The sequence below is a fragment of the Choloepus didactylus genome, chromosome 6 (assembly GCF_015220235.1).
Source record: "Choloepus didactylus isolate mChoDid1 chromosome 6, mChoDid1.pri, whole genome shotgun sequence".
Taxonomy (NCBI): domain Eukaryota; kingdom Metazoa; phylum Chordata; class Mammalia; order Pilosa; family Megalonychidae; genus Choloepus; species Choloepus didactylus.
The window spans coordinates 133,393,390-133,420,826 of record NC_051312.1 but is presented as its reverse complement, the minus strand read 5'-3'; the positions used below and the strand labels follow the sequence as shown (position 1 = coordinate 133,420,826).

The following is a 27,437-nucleotide window of genomic DNA, read 5'->3' as shown; positions in this document are numbered from 1 at the left end:
GCTCCCCAGTCTCTCTCAGCACCAGCACCCACACCAACTACACAAAGGGGAGGCCACCACTGCCCGGGAGGCTTCTGGCTCCTCCTTACCTCTGGAGGGAAGCTGGCGGGGTGGGCCTGGCTACAGAGTCCTCCCCAGGCTCTTCAGCCTCCTTCCACGCAGGCTGCCCAGCAGGGGCCTGTGCAGGCCTGTTCTCAGTGGCCTGGCTGGGAAGGGGACTCTGGAGCTGCCGCCCGTGCAGAAGTGAAGGAGATAACCTGGTCAGACCAGCCAGAGCAGCAGAGTCACGTCTCTCCCTTTGGAGAGCAGGAAGAGAAACTGGGAGGGTGGTACACGCACCTCAGTCCATCCACATTCCCACACTCAGGGGTAGCCAGAGAGGCCATAGGGCCAGATGGGCAGGAGGGGGAGACCCTACTGCGCGCTCCTTGCACCTGGACTAGTCAGGCCTCCCAAGTCCCTGTACTGCCTTGCTTGGCCCAGGAGTGACAGGTGGACATGCCTGCAGGTGTATCCATTCCCAGAACTGTACCACCACAGGGGTCAGGGGAAGGATGGAAGAATGGAGAGGAGAATGGGGAGAAAAAGAGAAGCCAGACCCAAGGGGTCAGACTATAGAAAATGCAGGAAGCTACAGCTTTACGGAAGTAAGAATGCTGGTAACTTTTCAAGGTCCAAAAAGTAGAATTGTTACCCCTCTCCTTCTTCCATGGTTGTGACTTTTCTCTTATCATGGACTCAGGCTGCTCTGTGGCAAAGCACATACATACATACGCACACACAGACACACAGACACAGCCAGTGTTAACTGCAGCCATTTTGGATGTGGCAGGGCCCTGGATCAGAGCTCTGAGCTGCAGCACTGACCCTCTGGCTCGGCTCCCCCAGATCTCCAGCAGGTACGGCAGCCCTGGTCCATGGCTGGGCATGTGCATGCATACACACACACACGCGTGCACACACACACACACAAACACACGCACGGCTTAATCAACTCCACTGCAGTGATGAGGACAGACCACAACCTGACCAAATGCACCAAGTCCCCACCAAAGGTACACAGCAGCACCTCACAGTCCTATCCTGGTGAAGAGTACGGGGAGATTCTCACGCATGTGCGTGAGCACACACACACACACACACAGTTGTGCACAGACACACACAAACCTCACAAGGCCTGTCAGCCATTCATCATCTGCCTTCAGACAGGAGCACACTGAAGCCAGGCCGACCAAAGCCAGAAATTCTGCCGAGGCACATGCTATCCCAAAGGCAGCCTCCGTCTCAGGCCCTCCACGGTCTGTACCTCTCTGAGCCCTTGGACTGCTTGCTCTGCAGCTCATCTTGGCTGGACTCGCTGTCCTCCTTGTCCTCTCTTCCCCACCTCTGGACCTGTAGGCAAGAAGCAGTGGAAAGTGTATACTGGAGGGGTCTGCATTTGGGCCTCTCAACCCCCTACTGACTGACATGCTTGGTAGAAAGCACGGAGATGTGGCTATCCAGTAGAGGGGTTCCTATAGGATACAGGACAGAAAAACCCTGTCTACTGTACAATGAAGCTTCACGGGCTTTGGGCAAGCCCCCAGCCTCCTGGTCTGGGGACCACGTACACTCTACCTAAAGGACCTTCTGTCTCTGTCAGGGACAGGGGACTAGTAAGTCCTAGCAGAAATGAGAAGATGAAACAAGAAGGGACTGGACAGAATTTGTCTACAGCTAGGTCTCCTGTCTGCCTGCCTTTCTCCTCACGATACTTGGTGGAGAGCCCTTTTCTGACTCAGGGCTCAATCCCAAGGTTTTTATTTCTATCACCCCACTTTACTATTGGTCCCTGTATTTTAATTGGTTAAAAGTGCCGGCCTGTGTAATTTTTTTTCCTTGAAATGTGAGAGAGGGAGCTATGTGCCAAGCCTGGTGTGATTTGGACGGGGAAGGGAGCTATGAGGTGGACACTAGAGGGGAAGGAGGCCCAAGGAGGGTGAGTCAGTCAACAGGGTGTCAGTCAACCAGAGCCATTGCCTGCAAAGCTAGAAGCTAGAACAAAAGAAGAGAACAAAAGAGAAAGAACACCCTGCCTCCTGCTGCTGGAAGTCTTCACCGTCAGCTGCACAAAGCAAGCAGAGACATCCATGAACACCCGAAATCCATAGACGTCCCACATTGCCAGTGCCAATGATATATGCGTGTGCTGAATCAGTAGGAAGAATGGGGGCAGAAGGCAAGTGCATTAAAGAGGAGGAAGCCTGGAGAGACAGAGTCTTGGTGGAACAAGAGAGAGCAATACTCCAGACTAAGAAGGACACCGTTCAGGCACCTGGAGAGGAAGACAAATTGCTCCTCTGCTCCATTCCAAACTCCCTTGAGCGTGGTCCCACCCACAGACAATGGTGCATGCTTTGCAGTCAGAGATCACACTATCCACCCAAAAGAGAAATGTGATTTTGAAGCTTAAGAGACAAGGCAAACTTAGCATTTGGTGGGGAAAAAAAGACTATCCCTGAGCATTTCAAAAATGTTCTGTATGGGGTCGGTCACAGTGGGACAGGAGTGTAGTTAGCCTGAACTCAGCCCTTTGTCCTGACACTTCCTACCTGGGAAGTCTGTCTTCTATACTGTACATTGGGATCAAAACCCATAGCTCACAGAGCTTCTTGAGAGGATTAAATTAGCTCATGTACAGAAAGCCCAACTCCTGGCCCAAAGAAGGCACACCACAGTGTTAGCGCCTCTTCCCACAGCCCTCTCCCTCTCCTCCAGCCTAAGGAAAGGAAAAGCCACCACCACCCCTCATTCAAGGGCCTGCCCTCCTCTGTCACTCTGTCGGGAGCTCCGTCTGTTCTGGGACACAAGGGCTAACAGGAGGAGTCAGGCAGGAGACAGCCCACTCCATCTTCCCCCGTGGGGTTCCCAGCTGGGCTGGCACACCGCTGTGTCCCCAGCCCTGTGCCCACAACCACCACCACCCCCCTCACCACTGGCAGCCTGAGCCGCAGCAGCTGGGGCCAACTCTGCCATCTGGATGGGCGATGAAGGGCAACACCGGAACTAAAACCCAGCTCCCCAAATTACATTAAAAATAGACACACTGCCTGTGAGCACCTCCCAGTGCCGTGGCAGAAGGGCTCCCCGCCAGGCTGCAACTCTTCATCACATCAGCCCAGTGGAACCTGCAGACAATGGCAGGGCATGAAGATCCCTCTCCCAGCCCACCTCCTTCCCCTCCAGTGTCCACCTCACAGCTCCCTTCCCCGTCCAAATCACACCAGGCTCGGCACATAGCTCCCTCTCTCACATTTCAAGGAAAAAAAATTACACAGGCCGGCGCTTTTAACCAATTAAAATACAGGGACCAACAGTAAAGTGGGGTAATGGGAATAAAAACCTTGGAATTGAGCCCTGAGTCAGAAAAGGGCTCTCCACCAAGTATCATGAGGAGAAAGGCAGGCAGACAGGAGACCTAGCTGCAGACAAATTCTGTCCAGTCCCTTCTTGTTTCATCTTCTCATTTCTGCTAGGACTTACTAGTCCCCTGTCCCTGACAGAAACAGAAGGGCCTTTAGGTAGAGAGTACATGGTCCCCAGACCTTTTTATCCCAGAAAAGGAACCAAAAGAGCCAATGAGGAAAGAGGCTGTGTTAGATTCTTCGAAAAGGGACAAAAAGGTAAGCACAGTCTCAGCCACAGGCCTAAGACTGCTGGCGACACCACTTCCCCATCCTTACTTAACTCAGCACCAGGATGTTTTTGTTTAACATCCAGTCCCCAGTTAACTAAATCATGGTAAGTTCATAAAGCAGAATGGTATGCAGCTGCTAAACAGAAGAAGGTAGATCTATATAAAATAACCTAGAAATAAGTCAAGGGTCTTGTCTCAAATTTAAAAAGCATATTGCCAAGCAGTTTTGTAATACAATCCCAAGACAAACTAACAGAAAATGGATATATGCTTATAAGTACACAGAAAAATTTCTGGAAAGAAATGTTAGTGGAAACTGTTTATAGTTATTACCTTTGGGAGTGAGGCTGCAGGAAGTGGAGCACTTTGACCTTCTGTATTATTTTAAATAAAGGCATCATCACTTTCCTAATTTATTATAAAATTGCTTATGTTTATAATCCATTGTGATCATGATCTTGACTGTGGCGATGGTTTCAAAGGTGTGTACATATCAAAACTTACTAAACAGTATACTTTAAATATGTGCAGTTTGCTGTATTTCAGTTATACCTCACTAAAGCTGTAAAAAAATTCTTTAATGACCAAAAACTAGTTTTTCTCAGTTCTAAGCCTCTACACTGGCCTTGGCCTTAGAAGGGATCTAGAGAATAGCGCAAAATGGGCAAGAGCCCATAAAGACAAAGGGGACTGCTATTCTGTCTGTCCCACAAAGGGACAGCTACTCATACCGCCAGCTCCAACTCCCTGCTCAAATCCTCCATGCCCGGAAGGTGGGAGAGAGCCAGAGGTCAAGGCCCACAGGGGGCTCCATTTGGTCAGCTAATAGCATGCGGGTGGTATGCTCTGGAATGGGGTGTGGTCACACATGGCTGGTGAGTAGCAGGTGGGCTGAGGATAAGGCTGGAAAGATCGGATGGGCCAGGCTGTGAAGTGCCTTGTAATTCCAGCCCCACAATCTACACAGTGCTCTGCTCAGGAGCAGGCAGTCAATCCTCAGTTGCTGAATTAAAGAATGAAGAAATGATAAATAAATGGAAAGAATGCTTCAATTCGTAGCAGCAACAGAGCAGCATCAACAATGCAGAGTTGGAGCCAGGCCTAATAAATAAGGGAGAGAACTTCCAGAAATAGAGCCTGAGTCAGGCAGGGCTCAGCTCTGGGTTACCCCAAAAGGTGGCTGCCAGGGAAAGTGAGATCCCAGCCCACCACCAAGAGAGACTTACCCCCTTGCAGGCTCTATCCAGGACCGGAGAAAGCACATCAGTATCTAGCAGGTGCTCTGAGATTCGACTGTGAAAACCAAAGTCCTGGAGACAGTGGAGAGGGAAGGGTCAACTCAGCCTCTATCACAGTCAGTGCCCACCAGACCTCCTTGTCCACCCAACTCCAACCTTCCAGAAAGGTGTCTACTATGTGCCAGGCCCTGTGCTAGGTATTTTGACATTTACTAATTAATTTAATCTTCAAAATAACCCTTTGAAAAAATGTTCAAAAAATTATTCTGGTGATGAATGCACAACGATATGATGGTACTGTGAATGACTGCACACTGTGGATGATTATAGGATATGTGACTATATCTCAATAAAACTGTATTTTTTTAAAAAACTGCCAGAAACAGGGCTTGCTTTAGAATATTCTAGGTTTGAATATTAAATGCAGGAACTACTACTAACCCTACCTCATGCAAGGATTGTGTCACTACTTTTGAACACCTGATCTAGCATGTGATCAAATAAAAGTATAATTTATAGCTTAAAAAAAACCTTTAAATAGATGGATGGATATGTGATAACATAAGCTTGGTAAAATATTAATTACAGACTCTATACGGTAAAGTATACGAGTATTTACTGTAAAATTCTTTTAAGTTTTCTGCATGCTTGAAATTTTTTATAACAAAATCAGGAGGGAAAATAACCCTGTGAGACTGATACTTTTACAGATGGGGAAACAGATTTGAGAGCAAGGGTAATTTGCCCAAGGTCACATAGCTGATAAGCAGAGAGGCTGGAGGTCAGATATGCCCCTGGGCTGACCCCAAAGCCCAAGCTCCTTCAGTGACATGTGCTGTAAAACACGTCACCTTCCAGCTGACTCTCCCCATGAATGCCCAATCAAGACAGGAGGAAGGAGGCCAAAGAGACCAAAATCAGTAGGCAGCCTAGAAACCAGGATTAGTGGGCTCTTCCCAGCACATTCCTTCTCCTTTCCCATGTGTGCCCCTCTGGACAATGGGGATTAATTAGTGGCTTTTCCTCCACAGGCTTCTCTTTGGGACAGGCAGCAAGTCCTCACTGTTTTTTTGGCTGCTCCAGGACCATGATCTCATCCCCCACCCCCCAAGTCTAAGATCCCTGCTGGGCTCAGTGAAGGATTGCTACTGACAGCATGCTAACGGGGGCAGTTCTGTCATCCCTCCTAATAAATGGTGGGATGCCTAGCCAAGGTCTGGTCCCGCCACCCATGGCTTCCTCCATCCACTCCCATTAAGAAGAAAAATGCTGCTGGGAACGTTTCTCCACGCAGGTGACTCCTTCAGAAGGGCCAGACCCTCTGATTCCAAGAGTGCTCTGACATGGCTATTCGTCACGGGCAGTTTCTGCCAACAACAATGACTTTTTGCCTTCCCTTCCTAGTTGGTGGGCTTTTCTCCTCTTTTTTGATGACATTTTCCTTTCAGTTTGAGTTCTACTACACTTATTGCAGCTGCCATCTGCTTCCTAAGCCCATGGCTCACGAGGGGCTGCAGCCCAGCAGACAGCCTCCGAATTCCTCCACACCCCCCGTATCATCACTCTTCATCCCTGACCCTCTCCCACTAATCCCTTCCCTTTGATCTGCCTCCTCCAAACAGATGGAGGATGCTTTCTAGAGATAATGCTCTGCCAAAAAACAGCCCTAACTACTCCTGTTAGACACAGAATGCCAAATGGAACCAGAATACAGCAGGCTGGATGGAAGGTCTGGGACAAAGCAACCATGCATGTTGGCATTCCAGGATAAAGTCTTAACTTGTTAAATGAAACCACAGCCTCCCTCCTGGCCAGAGCCTGGACTGGTCCTCACCATGGCTCAGTGAGCGTGCACACACACCCACACACACACACATACACACACTGGCCTTTAACCTCCTAAATCCATGTGATGCTCCTGCTAGAACCCAGAGGTCACCCACGTGACCTCACAAGCTATTCACACAACAGTCACAGCAATAATAGTTAACACTGATCTAACATTTATAGGCATATCTCGTTTTGTTGTGCTTCGTAGATATTGCGTTTTTGTTTTTGTTTCTGTTTTTTTTTTTTACAAACTGAACATTTGTGGTCACCCTGTTCTGAACAAGTCTACTGGTGCTATTTTTCCAAGAGATTATCCTTACTTTGTCTCTGTGTCACATTTTAATTAAGATACATACATTTTTTTTTGACATATGCTATTGTACACTTAACAGACTACAGTATAGTATAAACGTTAACTTTTACATGCACTGAGAAATCAAAACTTGCGTGTGACTTGCTTTATTGTGATATTCACTCTATTGTGGTAGTCTGGAAACAAACATGCAGTATCTCCAAGGCATGCCTGTATATGCCTCGCTTTCTCCTCAACACGAACCTCTACGTTAGGTGGTATTATCCTTCTTTAGTGGCTGAGAAACTGGAGTTAGACAAGACCCAAGTTTGAATCCCGACTCTCCCACTCACTAGCTATGTGATCCTGGGCAAATTACTTAACTGCGGGGACACAAAATCCATGCTCCTAACCACCACCCTGCTGCCTCTCAACCCACACTCACCAGGCCGAGGAAGGACTTGGGATCAGAAGCAGCAGAGTCTGAGAACTGTAGTTCCTTCACATGGTCACTGATCTTGGACTCCTGAGGAAACAGACACACAGAGAAATCACCCAGCTACACAGAGCACAACCCCGAAGGCAGTATCGCTGTGGCCAAGAGGGAAAAAAAAGTCCCGGGAATTCCATTCTGGCAATGGTGCCAACACAGGGCTCAGCCCAAACAGAAATCCACCTCTTCTTGAAAACCTGAGGGAGGCCTGGGTACCCTTCCATGCTCACTGGACGTGTGCTCCAGCCACTGCACCACTCGGGCTGGGCAGCCCAGCTACATCTGGAGGCACACTCTGAATCAGATCAATGAGGCTTATCTGGGGAACAGAGCCAAATATAGAAGAGATGGTTAGAAAGCTGTTTGGAAGCTTGATGCTGTCCTCAAAAATCAAATGGGAGCAGTGTTTCTAGGAACGAGATACTCTTTCAATGAGTTACCTCACCACCTACCTGGAAGAGGAACGGAACTAACGGTTAAAATATCTAAAACGGCCAAATGCGCCCCCGACTCTGACATACTTCTGTCCATTTTGGTCACTGACCTGGCCTTGCCAAAGCAACTACTCCAGTGTCTTAGGATGGTTCCAAAGGAGCCCAGAAATCAATGAGGAGAGTTTTCTTACAACCTACTCTACCTAGGTTGGGGCCGGACACTCCCAATTGTTGCCACTCCTCACAAGTTCTCCTCTCCCTACCAGCAGTCAGACTGCGGCTACCAACACTGACCCCAAACTGATATCAAGAAGCAGAAGGGGGAGGCAGCAAAGGGGAAGATGAAGCATGAAGGAAAAAAGAACATCAATATCTCAGGAAGGTACCAATGATAAAGCAAACTTCTGCTCTGAACTTCTGGTGCCAGCAGGTGTGGAGTTTCATTTACGGTGTTAAGTGCCCTGCTGGGTCTGGGAATATCAGTCACAATTAAAGGTTCTGGTCAATGCTGACAGCCCATTGTGGGGTCTGCAAATGAAGCTCCTGACTCAGGAATAAAGACATGGGGCTAGCAATCTGCACAGGGCTTAAGAGAAGCAGACGGGCAAAAGGACTTACTTCACTGGCGTCTGATCCGCTGCCTTTTGGGGCAGAAGCCTGCCTCTTGGGCTCCGTCACTGCCTCTTCCTCCCTGGAGCCCTCCTCTCCTGCATCCATGAGGTCTTCTGGAGCCTCCTTTGAAGAGGCTTTGGCAGGCTGATCATCCCCTGGGCCTACCCCAGGGGTCACCCGACTCCTGGAGGCCCCGGGATCACTCTTCTCAGCCTCTTCTGTTTCTGGGAGCCGAGAATTCGCTGCTCTTCCCTGCTGCCCTTTGCCATTGGCACCACTCAAGGTGTCGTCTGCACCCTGGCTGAGGAGCTTGTCAGGAGTGGGGGGGCCAGCAGCATCTGAGGCAAGAGAATCATCCTTCTTCTCCTCCGGCTGGCTTGATCTTGGAGACTCCTAGGGAGCAGCACACCATGTCAGAAGAAAGACATCAGGAATTTCTAAAAGGAGTTTAGGGACTTGCTACAAGGTGGAGAAGGCCATTCCTTGACTCCCACAGGTCTGGCTCTGACCCCCATGGTCATCAAATACCCAAACTGTTTTTTACAACCCAGATTCCTGGCTCCCACCCCCAGATCTACTGAATTAGAATTTCTGCAGTGATTCTAATACACCCAACCAGGCCCCAGTCCACCGGGGCTTAGAACTACCATGTTGGACTCTGCAACTCCTTCATCACCGTAATGTCCTTGAGTGACATATCTGTCTCCAGTGGTACAACTTCATCCCAGCCCCATCAGCCAAATCACACAATAGTAGAGTCAGAAGCCAATATGTATTCAAGATGATGACAGAGGATCACATCAGAGAAAGGTATCAACGTCTAGAATTTCTAATTCGTTTTTTAAAGGCAGTAGGGGAAAGAACAGCGGGAGGGTGGCCTTCAACAACAACTGAGGGCAGCCCTCTCTTATAGCGTCCCTGGGCAAAGGGTCCTCTGAGAAGCAGACGCCAAGATGGGCCACAAATAATAAAGGAGGATGAGGATCAGAGGAAGTAGAGGGAGCATTCAGAACATGAGAAGGAAGAGCCTCAGGCCACAGCCCAGTTCTGAGAAAGTCTCAGCCAGGCCAGCAGAGTCCCCAAGCAAAGGTTACCCATTAGAAGAGTCACACACGGGTCAGGACTGACTCTGCTCTGGCACCCCTGCTCACCCCTGGGAGGCAGCATGGCCTTGACTTGCACAGTAAGGCAGAGCCAGAGGTGCAGCAGCTGGAAGCTGTCAATCTACTAAGCCCCCCTCAGCAGAGTCTCTGGAAGGGAGAACTGAGCAGCGCACCTCTAGAATTGCCACACCCTGCTTCCCACACACAAACTTCACTTTAAAGACGTGTGAAAACCTGAGACTCGTTCCACTTCAATTATTTAGAGTCAGCCAAAAGAGAAAAGAAAATCGTCACTTGGAAATACGGCCAGCAATTTCTCTTGGGCTCAAGCTGAGAAGCCTTCCTCCTAAAAAAACCTCCGTGCTAACTCTTTGGCTACCACTCTGAACAACTTCTGATCTGGGATTCTTAAGCCCTCCTGATTTCCTGCCCTGAAGACTCAAACAAGGAGTCTGATCACTAGGGAGTGCAAACGGTGCAAGGAGAATCTATAAACATGGCACCTAGTATTGCTGTTTAAGTATCTACTGAACCCAAAGATACAGCCTTCTTTTCTGCAGGCCTGACAGCCTACTGACAAGCCAGTCCAAGCTTTCCAAGGATGGTAAAGACGGGCAGCAAGCAGAGAAATTTGGGACTCAGGCTTCAGAGACAGACTGTATAGGCTCATATCTTAACTCCAGGTTTACAGTTGGGGAAAATTATTTAACTTCCGGTGCCTCAGTTTCTCCATCTAACATGGGGATATAGCAGTACCTACTTCATAGGGGTAGTAGGAAGATTAAATGAGTTTACGTTCATTAAATGACGTGAAGAAGTTATAATTGTGCATGCCCCACTGTAAGTGTTCCATAAAGTTAACTATAAGTATATGATGAGTCCCACAAGCTCACTCACTGAGCTCATTCTAGGTGCCAAGCATTGCCTTGGGGACTTGCGTATAAACAAGACATAAGATCCTGCCCTCAAGGAATTCAGCAGAGCTTTTACTGTCCCAAACCAAGAGGCCCTGGGCACAGTGGCAATGCTCTCATCAGCCCCAAGCCTGTCCCAGGGAGAAAAGCAGAAAGTGAAATAAATGGTACTTTAGAAGCACAAAGCAGAATACCCTCCAACACCACCAGTCCTCTCAACATCCCTAACCTCCATGGAATAAATCTGCCATGATCACTGAACTATGAGGAGGAGACAAGATGAGCCCCTCCTCTTAAAGACAAGCAGCTTCAGGGGGAGGGCCTGCCTTCCCATCTCCATAGCCCAAACAGTTACCACACTTAGTGAGAGTTTAGTGATTGGTCTGTGGGGCTCCAAGGATTCCAAGGAGGAGGTGGGAGTTTCTTAGTGTGGATAAGAGGTACCTGGTCAGCCATACCCCCTCATTTGGCAAGTGGGACCCTGGCCAGGATCATCCCCAGATAAAGGCCCCAAGAGGGCTGTCTGGCACAGACCTTAGATTAAGGGATGGGGGCAGCATCAGACCATGAAGAGTGCCCCCAGGCCTTCAGAATAAAGTTCATACCACCTCACCTGGCCTACATGGCCCTTCTCCACCCAGTCCCTGCCTGCTCCTCAGGGTTCATCTCCAGCCACACCTGGCATACATCCTCTGTTCCTGCCCTGTGAAGAGCCATCATGCTGCTTTGCTACTTTGTCATGCACTTGCTTAAAAGAATCCCACTCCCTACCCTGGCAAGCTCACACTGGTGCCCACAGCACCACCTCTTCCAGGAAGCCTTCCTTGATTCCTAGGGCAGTTGACCTGAGATGAGCCCCCCTATCATAACAGCTTTTATACTATAATTGCCGACTTCCTTGTTTGCTTCCCTCACCAGAATAGCATGTACTAATTAACCCCAGTGCCTAGTTTCTAGCAGTACTCAGTATTAAATAAATGCTTGTTGACCGAGTTTTTTAAAAATGAGTAAACATGTAATGCAAATGGAAGGAGTTAAGGTTTCCTTTTCTACTCTGCAAAACGGAGATGCAGTGTTTATTTTAGAAGGTTGTATAGGGATTAGACTATATGATATTTGTGAAGGTGCTTATTAAGTGGTAAATGGCTAAAGAAATGTTAACTATTAATATTCAAGATGATGGAAAACAAGTAACCCAGCCCTAGACAGAGGACCAGATGCAGGCAGATTGCCATTCTTATGCATCTGGCATAGCCAGATACAGGGATCATAAACCCAGTCTACCCAATTCACAAGCTTAAATTCTTAAGATTTTCACACAGTAGGGCTTACTCTATTGTGCTTACCCAAATATTAAAACATAACACTAAATGAACTTGCATTCACTGTGCCTATGTCAATAAGCGAAGAAAGGACAGCCTGGGACCCATCTTGAGAGTTGGAGGGCAGAGAAAGACCAAGCATTTGTTGTCGATTATCCACAAAAGGAAAAACGAGAGCCGAGTGTCTTGAAAACCGTCTGATGCCCGTGTTCGCCCATTCCCCAGCCCCGGCCTCTCATCACATCACCGGACCCCAGGACTGAAGCCCTGACCAGGATGTGCACCCCAGGTGCCTGCCCCAGGGCTCAGCAGTGCTAGGCACCCTCAGCACAACTTTACTCTTCACTCATCCATGCTCAGACTCCTGTCTCCTCCTGTCACCACCCCAGGTCCTTGCATATCTCAAGACAAACTTCTGCTGCCTTTTCAAAAAAGACCTTGCCATCTGTATGGGGGTGGGGATGTGCAGGAACGTGCCTGTAAGAACTATTTCATGAATAGTTAACATACCCCGCAAAAGCCATGAGGTCTCCAGGGCTACTACCTCCTCCGGCTGCCCACAGCACAAAAGCAGGAGCTCCAGGAATCCATATAGTACAGGAGGGGGTTAGTGAGGGATGGGGCAACACAGTAACTGGGTCCCTACATTGATCCTTTTCTGGGGAGACCCCATTAAGTCAACCCTCTGTCCGGTTTCTTTTCCACAATTCATTCCCACCCAGCTGGGCTCAATTCTTTGCACTGCTCCTCAGTGTTATTAGCACTTTGCAATCACACTGACATCATTGCCTGTAATTTCTAAGCCCAGGCTCCCTCCCTCTCCTCTGATCCACTAATGGACTTTTCACCGGCACCTCAGGATGCCTGCTCGCCTAAACTTCAGCCTCCCCACTTTCACTCATTCCGTTCTCAGTGTCTGTCCCGTGAACCATTCCCTTTTGATGCTGTAATACACTAGAAACGGGTTTAAGTTGGAAGGCAGGGCAGGGAGGGAGGAGACAGAGAGAGTGACATTCTTTTTTTTTTTTTTTTATTAAATTCAGTTTTATTGAAATACATTCACACACCATACAATCATCCATGGTACACAATCCACTGTCCACAGAATGATAACATAGTTATGCGTTCATCACCACAATCTATCTCTGAACATCTTCCTTACATCAGAAAGAACCAGAACAAGAATAAAAAATGAAAGTGAAAAAAGAACACCCAAGTCATCCCCCCATCCCACCCCATTTGTCCTTTAGTTTTTATCCCCATTTTTCTACTCATCCATACACTAGATAAAGGGGGTGTGATCCACAAGGTCTTCACAATCACACTGGAGAGTGACATTCTTGCCACCCTACTGCCCTCTCATGGAATCATGAGCAAAGTGACTGTTAGAATGGATCGTGGAAAGAGATCCCCATCTAGGGCTGCCTGGGCTGCTCAGGGGCGGGGAGAGTGGGTTAGCTGTCAGCTCAGAGGATCCAAAGGCTGTACTCTGGGACAAAAGCCATCTTCAAAGGACAGGGCCCTCATGGAGGTGGCTCTGTTAGTCCTGAAACCCCTATTCACCCCCATCACTAACTCGGCCCAACAGAAAAAGCCCCAGTTCCTGCCTGAGGTTAGAACTGGAATCTGACAGTCCATGTGGCAAAAAGAACAAAATCTGCTGGAACGCTAGAGCCAGGGGTGGGAGGTGTATTTGACGCCTCCCACTCCAGACATTTCCTCCATCACACTGGGCTCCTATTTATATTAAAGAGGCTATAAGAATATGTTAAAAAGCTCCCCCACTCCCCCGTAAGGACAGAATCATCAGAATGAAGGCTTTTGGAAATATAGGACATGTCAAAGAAGAAAATCCCTCATGAATTAAAAGCTAGCTAGAAGACAAGGAGCATCAGGAGCTGTTCACGTGGAGACCTTCAATTTACCAGCTGATAGCAGTGACCAATTAGCCACTCCACCTAGAACGTGGGGAAGCCAAGAGAAGAAAAAAGTACAACATAACCTGCCCAATCATTCATGCATGTACTCATTCTCTCAACTGTTCAACAAAACACACTTCCAATGTTCCAGGCCCTGAGCCCTGTGCTGGATGTGCAGACATGAAAATAGAAGAAATCCCACCCTCGACTTGCTCAGTCTCATGGAAACTGTTCTCTTTCTCCAAAAGCAAGTAGGTTCCCCCAACACTGCTGACTATTCCTGGTCACTGTTCTAGGCTCAAAGACTGAGCACATTCTTCAATTCCATCGATATGAAAGGTCTTCATGGCAGATGAGAAGAAAGAGATAGTTGTGATTTCAGAAAATCAAATAGACAGAAGGCTTTGGATTTAACTCAACCTGACCAGGACCCCCTCAGAACAGTTTCAAAGCAGATATATACCAAGTTGATGATAAAGATGAGCCACTCAGAAAACAAGGGTCACATTTGACAAGAAATATTAAAGTTTAACTGAGCTTGCAATCAATGTTTAAATGTCTGGGAAAGTCTAACTTGTTGACTTCATGATTTATTGGCTGGAAAAATTTAGAGAAATGTTAATTGCTTAAAAATTAATAAATTGGATACTAGGCAAAGTGCATATAGTAGGGAATGTTCCTTTCCAAGAACAGAACACATTAGGAGTTTTTAGGTATTATGATGAACTGTTTGTTTTTTATAAAGAGCATTCTGGTGGCAGTGGAGGACAGACTGGGTGAATGAGATTAGAAGCAACGGGTCCACCCATAGGGTATTCTGGAAGCTATACATACCCATCCACGGTCTGCATTTTCCAGCCCCTGTGACGCTGCTCAAGCTCTCTACTTGCCTGAAATATCCCCCTACATACCCCATGTCTAAAACCCAGGTCAAAGGTCACCTCTTCCACCAAGTTTCCCCTGATCTCTAGTTAAGTAATTTCTTCCTCCTCAGGACTACCTCATACATTGTACTTGTGCTTTAACTCTTCATACATACTGCTCTGTTTCGAGTTTCCTGAATATTCACTGATTCAACATTTACAGAACACTTCCTAAGTGCCACGTACTAGTGTCCTTTCTTTCTCCCCAACTGTAAACTCCTTGAGAACAGTCCAGGCCTATGCTTTACTGATATTGTATATCGCATAAGGTCTAGCACCGTGCCCTGGTGCAAAGCCAACCTCCAACAGATGAAAGAAATCCAAATGATGTCCCAAACCCTTTGGTGGCTCCCAGTGCCTGTGTAATCAAGTCCAAACTTGTCTGCCTGGCCCCCAAGGACCTCCGTGATTCAACCTGACTACCTCCATGGTCTTGTCTCCCACACAGTGCTATACTCCAGTCAAGGGGGGTACCCCTCAAGTTCCCCCCAACTCACCCTGCCCCTTCTTCCCACACCTGTGCGGTTCCCTGCATTTGTACATCTCCCTTGCCACATACCTCTGCTTCTGCAGTGTTGCCCATAGCCCTTCCTGGCTCATCTTAGATGTCAGCTTCTCAATAAAGTCTTCCCTGGTTGTCCCATGGCACCCTCTTTACCTTCCTTAGAGCCTCAACACGCCTCAACACATTCCACCCTGTGCTCTGGTCATTTAAGTCTCTCTTCTTTGAGACTGGAAGATCTTAAGAGGGCAGTGGTCATATCTCATTTATGTTTTTATGACCTGTGACACCATCCGAACAGGAATGGGCTAAAAGGACTCTTCTTCCAGGTATGATCCCACCAAGTAGACAGGAATCAGGGGCACAACCAGCTGGGGCATTTGCCTATAGGGGCTTCGGGCTCTTACCTCATACTCAAAGTCACCCCCCAGTGCCCCAATGTCCAGGTGCAAGTTCTTAAGAAGCTCACTTGAACTGCGGAGACTCTGGAAACAAAAAAAAGTTACGAGTGGTAAGTCTAGGCAATTGGTCATCCCAGGGTGAGGGTCATGCAGAAGGAGAAGTGGGGAGCTGTTGAGCTGGCAGGTGGTACCCAGATCAGTCTTCATAGGACCCCGGGGCAGGACCCCATTAACACAGCCTCACGAAGCAGCCCTTCATTCAGCGTGAACAAGGCTTTGTGCCAGGCCAGTGCCCAAGAAGCTCCTTTCTGGTTATGCTTTCTGGGTCACATGTGGGAGGCACACAGACTGGTCAAGAAATGAAGCTGTGGGTTGAAAGGTCATTTTTACTTGTTTTCAAAATAGCATAGAGGGTTTCCAGGCCCGGGTGAGGACTTCATCAGTACCTGGTTGTCACTCTCCTCCTCATCTTCCTCGTTAGTTTCCTCCCCTAAAGCCAAGAGGCTGAAAGCATTCTTGTCCTCATGGATGGAGCCCAAGAGACCCTTTGTATAAGCACAAGTCTTGGGACCCTGTGAAGGCTCCAAAATAGACAGGGAAAGTTAAAAGACCCACAATGAAGATATTTAGAATGATCTTTAGAACACTTTCTCCATGCACTTTCCATTTAATTATCTCCCGTTGTCCATGGAGCTGTCCCCGGCCACTCCAGCTCACACTGATTCTTCTCTCCCCCATCTACCGCCTGGCTGCCAGGACTGGGAAATGAGGACTGACAGCTCTCTGGCACAGGTCTACTCTCAACTGCCCAGAGTTCCCATTCGACATCAAACAGCTATGACTCATCATCCCAACTAGATTGTGACCGTTGAGGACTCCGCCTGTGCTCCCTATTTCTCATCCATGGGCCACAGTTCCTGGCACAGTACTCAGCAGGCCCCGCAGTAACTAAATACACAACCATAAGAGGAAAGTATTTACCAGCGTGAGTTCTCCAAGCTGATTGGACTCCACTGAGCTGCCCAGGCTCACGCTTTGCGATCCACGGAGAGCAGAAGGCGGGGCATCCACGAGGCCTCGCAGTGGGCCCAGACCCCCAAGAGGAACGTGGACTGGGGCTAACGGGGAACCCAGGGCCTGGGCAATGGAAAACACCTTGTTACACATGCAAGAAACCACATGGCTTGAAGAGTGTTGGGGACAGATATAAAAATAAAACATCTAAATCCTTCCCTGCTCAAATTTAAACCACCTCCACTCGGAGGCTGCTAACGAAACAAAACATTCAGAAATTACCATTGTGTCAACTGTGTGAGAAATCACAGGCTGGTTTCCTGATTCTCATATTTCTGCTGCTGCCTGACAGTAAACAGTGCTTTTACATCTGGCAGATGCTGTAAAGGGTCCTGTTCTCCTTTCAGAAGTACAGGAAGTTATGGGGGAGGGAAAAGCAGAGATAAAATCTGCATCTACCATAATGAAAAGTCATGATAAACAAGGTCTAAAATAGATGAATCAGGAAAAAGCACTCTGAGCATATTATTCAGAAATATATGGAAGTAAATGCCAGAAGAAAGTGGCTGCCTCTGGGAAGGGGTATGCAAACCAGAGAACTGACGTGCTTTGTTACATGCCTTTAGTACTTTTTAAACCATGGGCTTTCATTACTTGGATAAAAATAATCACTTTTTATGAAAATACATATACATAAGCAACAAAAGAGCCCTCTCTCCCCTCTCCACTGATGAGGAAGAAGGAGGCGGGTGAAAGGAGCCCGACTAAAGGGCAGGAGAAGGACAGACCATGCCCCTTTTTCCCCTGTCCTGAGGAGAAGCAAGCCAAGGCTTTATGCCAACAAAGACTGGAGGAAGGAACCAGGCTGGAGGCAGAATTTGTGAGTCCTTAAGCTACTCCCAGACTCTGGGATTCCTTGGTTTACTCATCTGCAGGAGGCAGAATGAGTGCCTGGCCACCTGAGAGGGTTTGTTGAGAAGGCTGAAGGAGATAATGAAAGTGAGGAGGCTTTGCGAGTGGTCCAGGACCACCCCAATGCTATAGAATTGCTGCTCTTATAGGGATTTGCGTTCACATAAATCATTTGGGCTTATCAGTAGCAGAGGCAGGGAGAGCATTCTGGGGACAATTTAGAAAGAGCTCTTTAAAATCCATTCTTCATGCTTAAATTGTAGAAAATAACAAAAAAAAAATCCTTTTCCAATGCCACAGGGACTGGAGAGAAAATGGGAGCCCAGAGGAGGGCAGGCTGAGGAAGTTCAGGGGGCCTGTCTGCCCTCCCGTAGCCTCAGCCAAGAAGCCATTCCAGCAGCTGGCAGGTTCTGCCTGGGAAGGCACGAGATGCTCATCTGAAAGGTGGCCTGAGAACCACTCCCAGAGCCTCCCAGATGCCCAATCCTCTGGCCTGCTGCAGGGTATCTTTGTTAGGGAGAAAAGGAGCTAATGATGGCGTTAGTCAACGTTACCCAAGCACCAGGTACTGGGCTAAGCGCCAGACATGGGAAGCCTCATTTAACTCTCTGAGCAGCCTGAGGCAGGCTCCGCCATTATCCAGGCCCTAGATGAGGTAACAGAGATTGGTGACGTCAAGAACCTCACACAAAGCCACAAGGCCAATGAGGGGCAGAGATGGGATTTGAACCCAGGTCTCTCTGGGCCAGTATTTTACACTGCCTCCTGGTCACAGAGAAAAAGGGCCCAGAAATGCTTCTCCAAGGTGAGCTGTAAACAAACCAGGCCTGCTCCTCTCGGCCTTAGCCCTTCCACGAGCCCCAGTGTATTAGCAAGCAAAATTCTTTCCCCACTGTACTTACGGAAAATTACAGCCTCCTAACATAGCTAATTTACTAACATGCTGGGGGCTGAGGGAGGGAGACAGGCACGCTGGGGGCTTTGTGCTCCCAGGCCTTTACCAAATCAATGGTTAGCAAGGAAATTATACATTCCTGGCTCCCAGCTGATCATCTTCTACAGATGACCATTAACTCTGAGTATGGGGCTGTGTATGGCATTGTCCTTCAGAGCAGATAAACTTGCTGCCATTGGGCTAATTAAAACTTTCAGGATAATCTGCAGCTTATCCGATATTTATAGTACCACATTAGTTATTAGAGCTAACGGAGAGCTAGTGCACGCCAGCAATTAGGAACCAGAGTTAACAACCAAGTAAAGCAATAGCTGGGCAGCAGCAAAAGAATAGCTGGGAAAGTTAGATTGATCCTTCCCCATGGTGTGTAATCCAATTTGATTTCTTCTCAATGAAGAATATGGTGTGACTCTTTAAAGGAACAAAGAATCACAATGACAGGGCAAGCCCAGCACTTGGATGAATCCCGGTGGGAGAGGAAGTGAAGTCTCAAATAGGGTCTGCACCAGCATGAGAAGGATCAGTCACATGGTTTTCTGAGGACCCTGGCAGGCCAGGAGCAGGAGCAGCTCACTGGATGGCTGAGTGAGATTCTGGGCTTCAGTCCCCATAAGAGCGTTAACTCTGGTTCTGTGTGATTCAGACATGGGGCTAATTTGGAGCTTTGGGGTAGGGTGCCTAGACGGAAGGAGCTCTCTCTACAACAAACTGATGGAATTCCCAAATCCCAAGAAGGCACTAGGATCAGCACCATCTTGCTCACCCTCCCAAGGCATCATCTTCAAAGCTTCAGGGAGCCACCCATGAATCACGGTTAGACACAGAGAAGAGGTCACAGATATCCTCAACCCCTATCTCACAGGGGCACCCACAATTTAGCTGTATGGGGTAGTTAAGGGATCAACATTTACTGACGGAGTGTGAAAAACAGGAAAGCAGACCTGATGGCTATAGTACGACATCAGCTCCCTCCTGCTAACTTCACTGAGGCCTTGGGGCCATGCTCTCTAAGAAGCCTACCTGGTTGAGAAGCTGTATCTTGCCTGGCTTTGCAGTAAGCTCTCTGTTGAAGCTCAGCTCAACTGGCCCCTGCCTGAAGGAGTTGCTGTTTGGCTGGAGATTGGCTTGCCGAGAGGTGGTCTCCTGCCCAGCTGGGCCAAGGGCCCCCTCCTGAGGATGCTGCAGCAGCTCTGAACCCCAAGTCAGAAACCTCGAGTCTCTCTCCATGGCTCTGATGGCCTCGTGCTCACCCTCACTAGACATCCTGGAAGACTCAGCCGCCATGCAACAGACCATGCTGGCGATATCTTTGCACTGCATTTCCTGCATGCTATCGGGCAGCCCCAGGCCCTCCAGCCGCCTGGAGATCTTGACCATCTGCAGGATGTGCTGGTAGAACCTCTGATCCTCAGAGTAGTCTTCACTCTCTGACTGCTCATCGGCTGAGCTCTGGATGTGGGACAAGTGGGGTGCTAGGAAGGGGGTGGATTGCTGAGCTCTGGGTCCAGGATCCGTGTGACCCACTCCCAGCTCAGATCTCTGTGAGCTCTGCAGGTCCCAAGGGAAGTTGGTCACCTCACCCAGAACCTGAGAGCCAAGGCGTGAGGCCAGGCTGCTGCTGCTGCTGCTGCTCTCCAAGTCAGGCCCAGACACACGAGGCTTCCTGTCTTCATCAGGGGGCTCTGGAGACCCTGGGGGTTGTCTCTTCTCACTGGGAGGAGAGACCCCAGGGGTACTGCCTGCAGGGGCATTCTGAGCTGGTTCTGATGCCAGGGTGTCAGGTGGTTCCAGGCCAAGTCCCTGGGGTGTATCTTCAGCTGAAGCTCCACGAGCCTCAGGGTCACTGGACTCTCTTTCTCTGCTGCTCCCTGTGGTGTTCTTGCTAGCAAGCTTGGAGACCTGCCCCATCCACGGTCCTGGGGGCTCTCGCCTCGATATCCCCTTGCCCATACTTCCACCTTCCCCAGGAACTCCCCGCCAGCTCAGGTCTTCAACTGGGCTTCTATCTAACAAGAACAACTGGCTCTTCCTGGTAGGCGGCATGTGGTCAGAAGAACAAGAGGATGAGGTGGGCTCCTCCCCAGGGGATGGAGAGGAGACAGGGCTCTGGCCCTTGTCCCCACCAGGACCCGTGGAGCTCAGCTTGGCTATGTTGTGACTCTGTTGCTCCCCTTTCAGCTGCGGGCCCTTGATGGTTTCAGGGAGCTTTGCGTGGACAGAGGCCTGGCTCCTGCTTCCTAATACATCCTGCCCATCCTGGAGAGGCCCGGTGTTCTTAGGACCCAGAGTGCCTGGCTTCTGCTGTCTGGTCCTCATTCCCAGCTCTTCTATTTCAGGGTCTGAAAACCGCAGGTGGATTTTTTCTGTCATCTTCTGGTGTTTCTCCAGACCCTGCTGATCACCTAATTCTGTCCTGCATTGGGCTGGGGCCCTGCCTAAGATTTTCTCCACGTCAGCAAAGATCTGATGGGATCGGGAAGCTTGGTCTTTGGACAGCGGCTGCAGCTTGCTGGGCAGGGTGCCCATGAGAGGCCAGGGGGTGTCACCCAGAATGCATGAGCTCTTCCCTTTCTTAAAGGAGCCCTCACTTCTAGCCTGCATCTCTTGGTCTAGGTCCAGACCAGTAAGCCCAGGTGCTGGGAGAGGGGACGGGCCACGGAGAAAGGAAGAAGGCAGAAGTCCCTGCTCAGGCTGTGTTTCCTAGATGGGTATATAAACATGCAAAGAAAACTAAGGCAAAGCACTTCGGATTTATGCTTGCTACCTCAGCCCTTGGCAGAAACCCACCCTCCATTTAAAGTAAAACACAAACCAAAGAAGGAAGAAAAGCTAAAAACTCCTTAGGGCTGAAATTATATTATTTTCTGGACCCAAGTTTCTTCATTCATAACGAGGAGGCTGGACTGGATCAATGGCTTGCAAACCTTGCTCCATGGAACCTGAAGAGGGTTTCATTCCACAGGGTACCCTGGGGCCCATTATAATGTACACGTTGGTGGAAGGAGGACCACCAAGACCCATTTCCCCAGCTTCAACCAGAGCAGCTCCACTTCTGTTTTGATATACTCAGCCTCTATGGAGGAACTGATTTGAAGGCAGGGCTTAACTACTAACAAAAGTCTGAAAATCACCAACCAGATCCCTAGGTAAAATCACCAACTGCCTTATCCCTAACATACCATCTAGCTCTCATGTTCTGGGATTGGCAGACTTTTGAAACACTTATCAAGAACCACCAGAAATTTTCTAAGAGAAGAATAGCCAGTGACTTGACCCTTGGAAACTCAGTCCAATGTCTTCTGCTGAAGGCATGAACAGGTACTACTTGAGAGAGAGAGAGACACAATTATAGAATCACAGGACTAGAAAAAACCCTAAAATGTCAACCACTCCTCTGCAAACTAAACACCCCCAGCCTGTGAGTTTGCACCGCTGGAGAGCTCATGCCACCAGAGCCCAGGTCACCTACTGGGCTCAGGTCTACCCCTGGACAAAACTAGGTTTGGGGTGCCTGCTATCAGCCCTAAGAACCAGACTGCCAGCCCAGGGCTGTCCGCTTGTCCTCACCTCCCGATACCTTTCTGAGAGGGAGCAACACAAGTTTGGCCACCTAACCAGAACTCAGTCTATTACCCAGTGCCCACCCCAGAACCCTCACTTCATTCCCTCTGCCCACCTCTAGTCATGCTGGAACTAGCCCAGATGCCTGATTATCACTTCAAATACTCCTGGGTTAGTAAAAAATCTGACATCCATCTTTTGCCTTTCAAAACCATTATATAATTCAACCTACTTGGAACTCACCTGTCCTCCTTCCTCCAGACAGAGGAATGGGTTTGTTATCTTGTTTCTCAGAGCCATGACTGACATGGGGGCAGGGGAAGGAGGAGTAGCTGTAGAGCTTGGATATGATAAAAAGGATAAATTCATCAGCAATTATCGAAAGCCAGAACAGACAACTTGGGAAGGAAGATGGAGGAAACCTTCACTAAGAAACAAGCACCAGACCCTGTGCTCGCTACCCAGCTGCTCTAAGTTCCTGCATTCCTCCCTCTTCTCAAAGTGGCAAGCCTGTTTCATACCCAGGTGAAGTGAAGTTGGCTGGAGTCTCCCACTGGTGCCGCAGCATTCTGGGGTTCAGAGCCTGGGCCTCATTTCAGCCTGGGCCCAAGCCTTAGCTTCTCCAGCTATAAAATGAGAGCAATAACTCTGCCTCCGAAATTCAGACATATTGGAGGGACAAACATAACTATAATGGGAAAGCACTCCGAACCCGGGGGATAAAAGCCACTTGAAACCAAGGTGATCACACTGCAATCAAATGTCAATCACTCAACACTAACCAAGGACACTGGCAACAGAGACAATCTACACAGGATCTTGAAGCCACCGGTGTTCTGACAAATGAATTATCGCTACATCTGACATGTAGGGATTTGCACCCCTTTAAGACAAATAATGAATCCACACTAGGGAGCCCTGACTCTAAAAAAAGAGGAACAACACTCAGCACGTCTGGGCTCACTGCCCCTGCCCAACTGCTCCCCACCCCCGAGGCACCAGGGGGTCAGATGGCATCATTTCTTGGACTGCTGCAAAACACCACCTTTAGCAGAGCTCTCTCTCTCTAATCCTGTTATATGACATGTGCCTCCCAAGGCGGGGGCAGGGGAGGGGAGGGAGGGAATTCTTTAGACAGAGTCATAACTTCTAGAAACTGAAAGGAAAAAGAATGTACGATGTTATTATCTTTCTCAACCTCTCAACCCAGCTATAGGTTCCTAACATTCCCTAAGGTTTCAGCCTTGGGAGCTGGCATTCACGGGCTCACCGGGGGACTTTTGGAGGTCTCTTTCTCCTTCTTGTCTTTCTTTTCCTTTTTCTTTCTCTTCTCTTTCTTCTTAGCCCCAGGAGCTGACAGCTTCCCTCGCTCTTGGATCACCAGGTTCCGATAGTGCTCGTCACACGGATGGTCCCACGTGGACTGCCCATTGGCAAAGTTGAAATAGTAAATATCGCCTGTGATGTCCTGGCTGGGGACAAGCAGAGGTCTGAGGTTAATGCCTGCTCACATCCAAAGCAACTGCAGAAAATAAAGAAAAAGAAGAAAAAAGGGGGAAGAGGCAGAGAAGAAAGAGGGATAGAGGAGGAGAGGGGAAAAGGGAGAGAGAAGAGAAGGTGGGTTGGGAGGTATGCAGAGAGGAGGGGAGAAGAGGAAGGAATTAACACAAAATTGAAGGGTTCCATTTGGCTAAAAATAAGGAATTTGCTTAGAAATAGGAATAAACAACTGGGCTATCTAAGGATTTCTTCAGATAGAGATGTATATTCACTGAGGTTCCTGAAAATCCATGCTAGACTAGAGTAGGAATAAACTTGGTTTTATTTAGATGAAAAAAAAAAAACACTGTGCTACCTTACATATATGTACCAGGATAGACCTTATTTCATATTTTTATAAATAGTCTGAGAAAGAAAAACGCATTGTGAAAGCTCTGACTTTGTAGAAGACTAAACTCCTAAGAGGAAACAATCCAAGTTGGTGGGGATCAATGGCTCATGAAAGTAATGTAGAAGGTGTGTTTCAAGAGTCTGTGCTTTATATCTGTTTATTTAGTGCAGAATCTATATTTGCTGCAGCACACCAGATAATTTAACTTGTACGGTCAGTTTACTCAAACACCAAAATTACATGGAACTTTGAATATGGAATGAGATCTAGTTGGTTTGTACAGCTTAGTGTGAAACTCCAATACATCCCAAAGTAATTTGGGCAGAGAATAAAAATGTATTTGCAAAGCCTCTCTGAGAGACTGGGGGAAAATGCAGAAATATTATACTTCCCCACCTGGGGAATTACTGATATTCTCACAAGCATTAGGGACTACCAATTTAAAAGGCCAAGCCCTCAATCTTGGGGCTTGCCCTTATGAAGCTTGCTACTGCAAAGGAAAGGCTAAGCCTCTTTATAATTGTGCCTAAGAGTCACCCCAGAGAACCTCTTCTGTTGCTCAGATGTGGCCTCTCTCTCTCTCTCAGCCAACTCAGCAGGTAAACTCACTGCCCTCCCCACCACGTGGGACATGACTCCCAGGGGTGTAAATCTCCCTGGCAACATGGGACATAACTCCCGGGGATAAACCCAGACCCAGTATCCGTGGGATTGAGAAAGTCTTCTTGACCAAAAGTGGGAAGAGAAATGAAACAAAATAAAAGTTTCAGTGGCTGAGAGATTTCAAATGGAGTCGAGAGGTCATTCCAGAGGTTATTCTTATGTATTACACAGATATCCCTTTTTAGTTTTTAGTGTATTAGAATAGCTAAAAGGAAATATCTGAAACTATTGAACTGCAATCCAGTATCCTTGATTCTTGGAGATGATCGTAGAACCATATAGCTCATATGGTGTAGCTGTGTGATTGTGAAAACCTTGTGGCTCACACTCCCTTTATCCAGTATATGGATGGATGAGTAGAAAAATGGGGGCAAAAATTAAATGAGTAATAGGGGGGATGGGAGGGATGGGATGTTTTGAGTGTTCTTGTTCACTTGTATTTTTATTCTTGCATTTATTTATTTTATTTATTTTGTTTTTTATTTTTGGATTAACAAAAATGTTCAAAAATTGATTTTGTGATGAATGCACAGCTATATGATGTTACTGTGAACAACTGATTGTATACTGTGGATAACTGTAGGGTATGTGAATATATCTCAATAAAACTGAATTTTAAAAAAAGAGTCTCTGTTTTAACATGGACAAGTCCAAAGTAAACCACTCATCCCATCCACAAGAAATAACCCATTAGGACAGCTCACAGAAAAAAGAATTCCATTCACCATAGCAATATAAAAGACGAAATACCCAGGAATAAACCCATGATGTGCAAAACTTTTATAAAGCTTTACTGAAAAGTCAGGAGAAAAACTAAAAAAGAATTAGAGAGACATTCCATGTTCTTGAACAGAAAGACTGAAATCTATAAAGATGCCAATAATCCCAAATTAACATACAATTCCAATAAAATCCAATTGAGTTCCTTATGAAATGTGAGAAGCCGAGTCTCAATTCAAATAGAAAAGAATATGTGCAGAAATAGGAAAATATTGGTAGTAAAAAGAACAACTATATCAAATTATATCTTTAAAATACTATAATTCAAATAGTGTGGTACTGACACAGAAATAGACAGACAGATGGAATAGAATACAGAGCCCAGAAACAAACTTACATATATATGATAATCTGATTTGTGAGAAAGGTGGCATTTCAAACTGGTAAGGAAAAATATAAACTATTCATTCCATAAATAAGAGTGAGACAAATGGCTAATCAGAAAGGAAAAAAAAAAAAAAAAAAAATGAAGGTAGAGTCCTAAGCAACATTATTAACCAAAGTAAATTCTGCATAAATTTGAGCTAAACATTAAAAAATAAAATAAAAGTATAAGAAGAAAATATAGAATAATATTTTAGTAAACTAAAAGTAAAGCAAGACTTCCCAAGCAAGAGGAGGGTGGAAAAAAGTCACATACACAAAACTACCCTGGAAGATCTGACTAGTTAAAAATGTTAAACTGTAGTATGATAAAAGAAACCATAAACAAAATTAAAAGACCAGAAACTGGGAGAAAATACTAAAAAGAACAGTAGTAAGATTAATATCCAGAACATTCAAAGAGTTCCACAATGCCAACAGAGACTTAACTCTAAGAACAATTTGGGAAATGCAAATCAAAACAACTAGGTATAATTTCTTGCCCTTGGGTTGACAACTTTTTTGGGATTGACAAATTAAAAAACTGATAATATTTCAAAATAATCATATATACTGTTGATGAGACTGCTAAACTTTAATGGAAAGTAGCTCGGTATTAACTAAAACTATGTCAATGCTATGTATCCTTTAACACAGCCATTCAAATTCTAGAAATTAATTCTAAACAAACACACACAAAACTTCAGGCCACATGCTGAATTGAGCTGAAGGGAATGTGTGACCTCTCCTCATCCCCAGCAAAGACAGATAACACTGGATTAATATATAACAACAACAAAACAATAAGCAAAAACATATTTTTTAATATGTTTAGCCAGACAGAAAGAGAAATCCTCAGATGTCAGAAATAGAAAGAAAATGTGAAGCCTGAGTAATAAATGCATGAACTGAGAGGCCCTGGGAGTTTGGGCTATCAGGCCAATTTAGGGACACAAAATATGGCCTAAGGCCTTCATGAACGTGGAAACTGAAACTGAGACCCTTGCATAAATCCGCAGCCCTTCAGGCTGCTCAATGAAAAAAGGAAGTAGCAGGCCAAGGAAGCAGCAAAGCAGCATGTTATCCACTCCAGGCTCCAGAGGGGCAAAGGCAAGTCTCATGAAAAACTGAAACCCCAAGATACATGTAGATATGGAGTCCAAAATGTGGTAAGAAAATTCCGTCAGGAATTAATATAAATTAATAAATGTAAAAGGTTAGTTCCTCAACTACCCTTGGCAAAGCAATTGTAAAGCCACTCAACAGCCTAGGAATGAGGCTTTCACAGAAAACAAGCCCTACAGAAGATGAAGCCACAAAATCCACAATAAAAAATTACCAACAACATGAGTAAAGAGTTCACCATCATGAGGGAAAAATCAGCAGATACAATGAACAGAATTAGCACACCAAAAGCTTGAGATGGTAGTACAATCAAAAGAAGACTAAAAATAACTATATCTGAATTAGTATAGGTATAAAAGGAGTAGAAACCATAAAGAAAGAACAGAACTCTACAAAAAGAACAGATACTAAAACAGACAATAGTTCTTGTAGGAATGGAGTCACTAAATTAAAAAAAAAAAACAACAATTGGGTTAACTAGTAGATTTGACACAGCAGAATAAACAAGTAATGA

The 27,437-nt window shown here is 47.0% G+C and overlaps 1 protein-coding gene across 15 annotated transcripts in view; it reads right to left on the bottom strand.

Moving 5' to 3' along the window:
* CEP164 (centrosomal protein 164) overlaps positions 1-27,437 on the bottom strand; it is a 77,359-nt gene that overhangs the window by 21,800 nt on the left and 28,122 nt on the right. For 8 of the 15 annotated variants that reach the window (XR_005217584.1, XM_037841584.1, XM_037841591.1 and 5 more), the window contains exons 4-13: positions 23,372-23,573; positions 19,561-21,240; positions 16,641-16,796; positions 16,106-16,240; positions 15,666-15,743; positions 8,582-8,968; positions 7,482-7,562; positions 4,903-4,986; positions 1,307-1,392; positions 90-296 (exon numbers count right to left, since the gene is read on the bottom strand). Coding sequence is in view for 14 of the 15 variants with exons in the window: in XM_037841584.1 (XP_037697512.1) it covers positions 90-296; positions 1,307-1,392; positions 4,903-4,986; positions 7,482-7,562; positions 8,582-8,968; positions 15,666-15,743; positions 16,106-16,240; positions 16,641-16,796; positions 19,561-21,240; positions 23,372-23,573 (3,096 nt within the window). In the remaining variant the exon portion in view is untranslated. Of the gene's footprint in view, positions 1-89; positions 297-1,306; positions 1,393-4,902; positions 4,987-7,481; positions 7,563-8,581; positions 8,969-15,665; positions 15,744-16,105; positions 16,241-16,640; positions 16,797-19,560; positions 21,241-22,344; positions 23,321-23,371; positions 23,574-27,437 lie in introns of those variants that run through there. The other 7 variants (XM_037841589.1, XM_037841590.1, XM_037841595.1 and 4 more) reach the window with 6 other exon arrangements.